Source organism: Echinops telfairi, unplaced genomic scaffold (assembly GCF_000313985.2).
Source record: "Echinops telfairi isolate 266 unplaced genomic scaffold, ASM31398v2 ScPeMD7_7417;HRSCAF=8455, whole genome shotgun sequence".
Taxonomy (NCBI): domain Eukaryota; kingdom Metazoa; phylum Chordata; class Mammalia; order Afrosoricida; family Tenrecidae; genus Echinops; species Echinops telfairi.
Genome location: NW_022111317.1, coordinates 6,529,529 through 6,537,676, shown reverse-complemented (window position 1 = coordinate 6,537,676; position 8,148 = coordinate 6,529,529). Strand labels below are relative to the sequence as shown.

General features: G+C 63.6%; 1 protein-coding gene across 3 annotated transcripts in view; it reads left to right on the top strand.

The window, feature by feature from the left end:
* The first annotated feature begins 786 nt into the window (after positions 1 to 786).
* The window catches only part of PLCB3 (phospholipase C beta 3), a 13,535-nt gene continuing 6,173 nt past the window's right edge, over positions 787 to 8,148 (top strand). For 2 of the 3 annotated variants that reach the window (XM_045297275.1, XM_045297274.1), the window contains exons 1-16: positions 787 to 863; positions 1,132 to 1,200; positions 1,307 to 1,447; positions 1,625 to 1,704; positions 1,813 to 1,866; positions 1,957 to 2,032; positions 2,151 to 2,251; positions 3,253 to 3,419; positions 3,497 to 3,643; positions 4,699 to 4,939; positions 5,044 to 5,128; positions 5,212 to 5,398; positions 6,165 to 6,370; positions 7,302 to 7,398; positions 7,492 to 7,576; positions 7,960 to 8,084. In XM_045297275.1, the coding sequence (XP_045153210.1) occupies positions 861 to 863; positions 1,132 to 1,200; positions 1,307 to 1,447; positions 1,625 to 1,704; positions 1,813 to 1,866; positions 1,957 to 2,032; positions 2,151 to 2,251; positions 3,253 to 3,419; positions 3,497 to 3,643; positions 4,699 to 4,939; positions 5,044 to 5,128; positions 5,212 to 5,398; positions 6,165 to 6,370; positions 7,302 to 7,398; positions 7,492 to 7,576; positions 7,960 to 8,084 (1,864 nt within the window). In that variant the 5' untranslated portion in view covers positions 787 to 860. Of the gene's footprint in view, positions 864 to 1,131; positions 1,237 to 1,306; positions 1,448 to 1,624; positions 1,705 to 1,812; positions 1,867 to 1,956; positions 2,033 to 2,150; positions 2,252 to 3,252; positions 3,420 to 3,496; positions 3,644 to 4,698; positions 4,940 to 5,043; positions 5,129 to 5,211; positions 5,399 to 6,164; positions 6,371 to 7,301; positions 7,399 to 7,491; positions 7,577 to 7,959; positions 8,085 to 8,148 lie in introns of those variants that run through there. The other variant, XM_045297276.1, reaches the window with a different exon arrangement.

The following is an 8,148-nucleotide window of genomic DNA, read 5'->3' as shown; positions in this document are numbered from 1 at the left end:
CAGCGGACACTTCCCTGCCCCCTGCCAGCCGTAGTGCTGTTTGAGGGAGGAGAGGTCAGTCTGTTGGGTGGGCAGGGTCAGTTCTCCCTCTCGGACACTCAGTCTGCTCTTCTTTGGGGCTGGGAGGGTCCTGGGGAGACAGGATCGGGTAGGGAAGCTAAGAGGTGCAGGATGGTGTGGGGGTAAGGCGATGCTGTGAGGAGCTTGGGGGCGTAGGTTGGGGGAAACTGGACCTGGAAGGGGCAGAAGGATGGACTGGATGGCCCTGGGGGATGCGGAGAGCTGGGGAAGCCAGCTGTCCCTTGCTTTTGTCATGTAAACATCCACAGTAGGCTCAAGGGAGGGGCTGCGTGTGTGTGTGTGTGTGTGTGTGTGTGTGTGTGTGTGTGTGTGTGTGCGCCCATCCAGCCTGCATAGCATATTCTAGAGAAACCAAGAAGCCCCCGTGGAGGATCAGGGGAGGCCTTCCCCCAGGTGTGAGTCCAATTTCACGGAGACAGAAAGGCACCAGCACAGGGAACACGGAGCTGCGTGTGGGAGGGGGTGGGGGGCAGGAGAGCAGAGTCCACGTGACAGCTCCTTAAGGCTGGGGGTGAGGCTGGGAGGGGCTGGGGCAGGGCCCTCTGAGCAGGACCTGTGGACTGGGAGGTCTTAGATGACTGCTGCCTGGTAACAGTGACTGGGGAGCCCAGGGAGGGATCAGGGGTCAACCACGGCTAAAGCCTGTGGCAGGACTCGGCCCCCCATCGGTCACCCTCTCATCCCTGCCCTCCTGTTGTCCCTAGGAGGTCTCCAGTCGGAACCTGGTGACTCTACGAGTGGACCCCAATGGCTTCTTCCTGTACTGGACAGGCCCCAACATGGTAGGGTGGGTGTTGGCCTGGGTTACTCAGTGCCAGAGCCCGCGTGGAGCCCCCTGCCCCTGGGGCTGGGGCCCAGCTGTTGGTGACCTCTCTCACGGCTCCCTAGACAGGAAGTGCTAAGGGCGGGGGCAAAGCTGGGGCTCCAGCCAGGAGGTGGCCACTCCCTGGCTTGGGTGAGGAGCCTGGGGGGGGGTGGGGGTGCTCCTGGGGCCTTTCCCTGCAGCCGCTGCTCAGACCCACCCGGTCATCTGTTTGTCTGTTTTCGCAGGAGGTGGACACGCTGGACATCAGCTCCATCAGGGACACCCGGACGGGCCGCTATGCCCGCCTGCCCAAGGTGAATGCTGATGTCCGGGACTGATGGAGGATGGAGGTGAGGCCCTGGGGGGTGGGGGGTGGGTGGGTCAGGGCACCCCTCCTCAGCCTGCTGTTTCGCCTATCAGGACCCCAAGATGCGGGAAGTGCTGGGCTGGGGGGGTCCAGATGCCCGGCTGGAGGAGAAGTTGATCACGGTGGTGGCCGGGCCAGACCCGGTGAACACGACGTTCCTGAACTTCATGGCGGTGCAGGATGACACAGCTAAGGTGGGCTGGGGCCTCGGGCGGCCTGGGGACACCCCCGGCACAGGTGTTGAGTTAGCTGTCACGTAGTGAGTAGCCACTGCACCCTGGGCTGTGCTCTGAGCCGGAGCAGGGTGTGGTCTGTGGCCCGGTCAGCTCCTCTGCCCCCCAGCTCACCGCTCTCCATCTGCTGTCCTCTAGGTGTGGGCTGACGAGCTGTTTAAGCTGGCTGTGAACATATTGGCTCAGAATGCTTCTCGGAACACTTTCCTGCGCAAAGCGTGAGCCCTGGACTACCCTGGGAACACGTGTGTGTGCCTACACACGCGCGCGCATGCAGGACGGGCGGGTGGCCACCCTCAGGTGTGACCCCTCTCTCAACTTCCCAGGTACACCAAGCTGAAGCTGCAGGTGAACCAGGATGGGCGGATTCCAGTCAAGAAGTGAGCATCCCCTCCCCCCAGCACCCTCCCTCCTGTCCCCAGCCCTGGTGACCTCTGACCCCTGACCCTGCCCACTTCCGTCTGCTTCAGCATCTTGAAGATGTTCTCTGCCGACAAGAAGCGAGTGGAGACGGCTCTGGAGTCCTGTGGCCTCAATTTCAACCGGGTGGGTGGAGTGGGGTGAGGGTGGTGCTGGGGAGAGGGGTGGGGAGCGTCCCCGGGGGCACTGCCCCCCTCCTTGGAGCCAACTGCCCTGGATTCTCACCCTGGACTCCTGGCCCCAGAGTGAGTCCATCCGGCCCGACGAGTTCTCCTTGGACATCTTTGAGCGGTTCTTGAACAAACTATGTCTGCGGCCGGACATTGACAAGATCCTGCTGGAGATGTAAGTGAGCGTGCCCCTCCCCTGCCACTGACCCGCCCTTGTCCAGAGCCCCTGCCAGCCAGGGGAAGAAGGCAGGCTGTGGAGGGTGGAGGACAGATGGCAGGGGAGAAAGAGGCTTCGTGGGTTGTTTTTTTTTTGGGGGGGTGTTATTTATTTTAAATCATTTTATTGGGGGCTCATACAACTCTTATCCCAATCCATCCATCCATCGTGTCAAACACATTTGTACATTTGTTGCCATCATTTTCTTTTTTCTTTAAAAAATCATTTTATTGGGGGCTGGTACAACGCGTATCACAATCCACACATCCATCCATTGTGTCAAGCACCTTTGTACATGTGTTGCCATCATCATCCTCGGAACATGTGCCTTCTACTTGAGCCCTTGGCATCAGCTCATTGTTCCTCCTCCCTCCCTGCCCCTCACGAACCCTTGATAATTTATAAATTATCGTTTTGTCATGCCTTACGCTGTCCGACGTCTCCCTTCACCTACTTTCCTGTTGTCCATCCCCCAGGGAGGAGGTTATCCGTAGATCCTTGTAATCAGTTCGCGGCTCCATGTTAATCGTTGGCCCAAACCACTGCCATCGGAGCCATTCGGATTCCTAATGCCCTAGCGGGCAGAGCAGACGGACAACCTCACCTTCTTCCCTTCGGGTGGCTGGTGGATCTGAACTGCTGACCTTGCTGCTCTTAGCCTGATTTGTACCCAACTCCCCCATCAGTGCCCCTTCAGGGTGGTGCTTGCAGGGCTAGTTTAATCAACCCACCTTCTGGACGAGGACAGAGGGGCTCAGACGTGCCTGCGCTGATAGACCCGGGCACCGGGCCAAGCACTGGGTGGCCAGCGAGCGGATGGGGAGATGGAGCCCCGGTCCCTGGTGCTGGATCTGGGTGGGTGTAGAGCTGTGCTGGGGACCCAAGTCCTCCGGGGTGAGAGCCAGAGTGGCAGGCTGTGGGGAGCTAGCAGGGCTCAGCCCACTCCCCGCCCCGTGTAGAGGCGCCAAGGGGAAGCCGTACCTGACGCTGGAACAGCTCATGGACTTCATCAACCAGAAGCAGCGTGACCCCAGGCTCAATGAGGTGCTGTATCCGCCGCTGCGGCCCTCGCAGGCCCGGCTGCTCGTGGAGAAGTACGAGCCCAACCAGCAGTTCCTGGAACGAGGTGCGCTGCCGGCCCAGGAGGGAAGGATGGACAAAGGGTGGGGGCAGGGGCTGGCTGACCCCCGCCCCTGCCCCCAGACCAGATGTCCATGGAGGGCTTCAGCCGCTACCTGGGTGGCGAGGAGAACGGCATCCTGCCCCTGGAGGCCCTGGACCTGAGTGCAGACATGACCCAGCCACTGAGCTCCTACTTCATCAATTCCTCACACAACACCTATCTCACAGGTGAGCCAGCAGTGGACAGCTGCTCTCGGCCACCCTGGCCGCCCTCCTGGGCCTGGGCCTGGTGCTGGGCACCGAGGTTCAGGCAGAGCCAGAGTCAGGCCTGGGGGACAGCCTCTCTGTGGGAGTGTCCGTCTGGCCTTGTGGGTGGTCAGGCAGGGCTTTCTTAGGGAAGGACTGGAGTCGTGGTCAGCTCTGCCCAGGTACAAGCCTGTGGGAGGCCCAGAGCCAACAGCTGCCTGGCTGGGGTGCAGGGGGGAGGCCCCAGCCGGGGGGCATATGGGAAGGTGGCTGCATCCTGAGGGGAGGGAGAGAGGTACCGGGTGGTGGTGAACAGGCTTGGAAGAGGTGGGATGGTTTCAGAAGGGGGACACCAGGTGCTAGTAGGCTTGGAGGAGGTGGGATGGTTTCAGAAGGGGACACCAGATGCTGGTAAGATTGGATTGGAGGCAGGGCAGGGCCTGTGGGACCTCAAGACGGGAGGGGCTGGAGGCTGCTCTGGGCCAAGGTGGGAGGAGGGAGTGGGGCACGCTGGGGCTGTGGGATGAGTCCCAGGGCCGGGTGGGTGTGATGGGAGGGTGAGCCTGGGAAGCACCCCACCCATAGGCAAGCTCTGGTAGACAGCTGCCTGGTGCCCATCCGGGCAGGCACAGGGGCAGGGTGAGAGGGCACGGGCGCTGCCCTGCGTGTTCTAGGGGAGACAGTGCTGGTTCCACAGATAACCGAGATGCAGGCGGTCAGGGCCCTTCCTGGTGGGAGCCCCAGACGGTACAAACAGTGACGTGCTCGGCCGCTCACCGAGAGGTTGGCAGTTCGAACCTACCCTGGGGTGCCGAGGAGGCAAGTCCTGGCCATCTCAAAGGTCCTGGCCTTTGCAACCACGGAGCAGCTCCGTTCGGCACCGTCTGGGGCCAGAGTGGACCTGACGGGGGACCGGTGGTCTGTGTTGGTTCGGGGCTTGGCTGCTGCAAGGGGCCTCTGTGTCCCTAGCGTGGCCCGGTTCAGGGCCGGCCTCCGGGAGGGCCACCGCTGGCCCGGTGACGGAGGCCTGTCCACAGCGGGGCAGCTGGCGGGGACCTCGTCGGTGGAGATGTACCGCCAGGCCCTGCTGTGGGGCTGCCGCTGCGTGGAGCTGGACGTGTGGAAGGGGCGGCCCCCCGAGGAGGAGCCCTTCATCACGCACGGCTTCACCATGACCACGGAGGTGCCCCTGCGCGACGTGCTCGAGGCCATCGCCGAGACCGCCTTTAAGACCTCGCCCTACCCCGTCATCCTCTCCTTCGAGAACCACGTGGACTCGTGAGTGGCCCTCCAACCCGGCCGGCCCGGCGCCACCTTCCCGTGGCGACCTGTGACCTCGGGGCAGGTCCTGCCCTGATCTTGGACCCACCTTGCTCCCGCAGGGCCAAGCAGCAGGCCAAGATGGCCGAGTACTGCCGCGCCATCTTTGGGGATGCGCTGCTCATCGACCCGCTGGACAAGTACCCGGTACGGGGCTCCGCTGTGCGGCAGGGCGGGCGGGCAGCGGGGCCGGGGCGCCTCCAGGGCCCTGACCTGGCCCTGTCCCCTAGCTGGCCCCAGGCGTCCCCCTGCCCAGCCCCCAGGACCTGATGGGCCGCATCCTGGTGAAGAACAAGAAGCGGCACCAACCCAGCGGCGGCGTCCCCGGCAGCTCTGTGCGCAAACGGCCGCTGGAGCAGAGCAGCTCGGTGCTGAGCGAGGGCTCTCTCCCCCGTGAGCCCTCCTCACCCCCGCTCGGTATGGCCGGCCCTGCCCAGCGGCTCACCTGGGAACCCCGACCCTAACGTCCCTGGGACCCTCTGCTCCTCCCTGGACCCTTCTCCTCATCGAGGATTCCCCCCCCCCTGCTCCCATTCCCCCACCCGCTGGCCACAGGGCCCATTCAGCTCCCAACTCCTCAGCCTCCACAGCTCACCTCCCAGAGCCCACCCTCCCCGAGGTCAGGGCTGAGTTCTCACCTCTGACCTCAGTGGACCGTATTCTCCTGCTTTGGATACAACCCTTAATCCCTGGCCTCTATTGTGTGGTGCCCGCCTCTCCAAATCCGCCCACTTCTCCTGCTGTTATAGCTGCCGGTGCTGACCTCTCACCTCCTAGAGGCCCCTCCTAGAGGCCTCTCCTCTACCTACCTGGGTTTGGGGGCTGACCCTGCACTGTCTCCTCAGCTAGCCGCCTCCTTGGCTGCAGGTCTGACCAACCCCCTGACCTGTAACCCCCCCATGTCCTTTACCCCCATGGAGTCTGGCTGGTGTACCCCAGTTCCCTGGGTCGCCCTGCCTACCTCCATGTTGGATATAAGTCCAGATCCTAACCTGTGACCCGCCCCCGCTCCGAACTACTCCAGGTTTGAGACTTGGAGCTCTGCCCTCTCTCGGACGACACCCTTTGGGTTCCCACCGTCCCCTCCACACAACACACATACGTGTGCACACTCACACGCCACGCCACATCACGCCACCCCACCGGGCTTCCTGAACATGACTCCCTGTGCCGCCCCCTCCAGGGTCCCCCAGCTCCGACAGCACTCCAGGCCTGAGCAATGGGGAGGAGGCGGGGCCCGAGAGGCTCTGCCTGGAGCCTCGGAAGTCTCTGGGGGAGGAGGGGCCACGCCGGACCGCAGATGCCCTTGGGCCTACTGACCGGGAGGACGAGGAGGAAGATGAAGAAGAGGAGGAGCAGGCGGACCCCAAAAAGCCAACCACAGATGAGGTGGGGCCCGTGGGCAGGAAGTGAGGGCCCGTGGCAGGTGGTTCATTTCCTGAGCGTTTACTGAGCACGTACTGCATGCCAGGCAGGGGGCGGGTGCAGCGTGTGAGCAGGGGCCTGGCCCATGCCACCCACCCCGAAATTCAGCCCAGATGGGTGTCAGCGGCAGGTCTGAGGCACAGACCTGAGAAGGTGCCCATGACTTGGGCCTGGGAGGCGGGAGGCTGAGCCGGGGGGTGGGGGGTGGAACAGGGATAGCATGTGCACAGGCCCTGGGGGCAGGCAGGCAGGAGGAGGGCACAGAGGCCTGGACAGTGCCAATGGCAGAGTGGACAGGACCCAGCTCAAGGGGAGAGGAGGTGGCCGTGGCCAAGCCTCTGGCTGTCAGGTGGAATTGGGTTTGAAAAGGGACTGAGTGGGCAGGGGGCAGCGGGAGGTCAGTGTTGGGCATGTTGAGGTCCAGGATCTTGTTCAGGGCCTGAAGGGAGAGAGGCAAGAGGGCGCCTGGGGTGCTGGCTGGGGCGGACTGAGAGGAGAGAGGCAAGAGGCCGCCTGGGCTGCTGGCTGGGGCGGACACTGAGGCATTGAACCCTGAGCTCCAGGGAGGGGCTGCAGCTTCCATCAGCGAAAGGGAGCCAGCTGGGAGGGTGTGGTCCATCCTGGGCACGTTGGCAAGGCCCTCTGGGAGAGGAAGTCCAGGCTGGTTGGGGGCTGGGGTCCTCCGTGGGGGGGGTGTGTGTCATGAGGACGGCTTCACTGGAGGCCGAAGAGGCACGTCAGGCCAAGTGAGGGGAGCCAGGAGGGGAGGTGGCGTGGGCCTAGGTTCCCAGGACGTGGCCTTGGGGGGGGGGGGTGTCAGCGCCTCCTTTGCGTCAGGTGCGGGGTGATGGGGGGACTTGCTCCTGGGAGTGCTGACCCAGGCTTGGGGCCACAGGGCACAGCCAGCAGTGAGGTCAACGCCACGGAGGAAATGTCCACCCTTGTCAACTACATCGAGCCTGTCAAGTTCAAGTCCTTTGAGGCTGCCCGAAGTGAGTGGGGGCAGGGGAGGGCACGGTGGGTGGGGAGGGAAGCCGGCCGACCCTGCTGCACCTGACAACCGCCCGCCCGCCCGCCCGCCCCAGAGAGGAACAAGTGCTTCGAGATGTCCTCCTTCGTGGAGACCAAGGCGCTGGAGCAGCTCACGAAGAGCCCCATGGAGTTTGTGGAGTATCCTCCGAGGGCTGGCGAGGGGTCGGGGTGGGAGGCCCGGGTCTCCAGTCCCACGGCCTGGGGTGGGACCGTCCGTGAGTGGGCGCTCAGGAGCCCTGGTGGCCTCGTGCTGCGATCTGCAAGGTCGGTAGTTTGAAACCATCAGCGGGAGAAAGATGGGGCTTCCTGCTCCCGCACACACATGGTTACGGTCTCAGAGACCCACAGGGCCGCTGTGAGCTGGCCTCGTAGACTCAAAGGCAGTGAGTTTAGGTGGGGCCCTGGGGGCCTGCCCAGAGGGTAGGCCCAGAAGAGGAGGGGCCTGGGACACTGGGCTTGGCGGGAGAAGACAGAGGGACGGGGCCGGCCCTGGACACTATGGCCCTGACCGCTGACCTCAGATACAACAAGCAGCAGCTCAGCCGCATCTACCCCAAGGGCACCCGAGTGGACTCTTCCAACTACATGCCTCAGCTCTTCTGGAACGTGGGCTGCCAGCTCGTTGCCCTCAACTTCCAGACCCTGGGTGGGTGCTGACCTCTGACCCCCTAGTGCCGCCTACCAACTTGGGAGCCCTGGCCCTGCCCCAC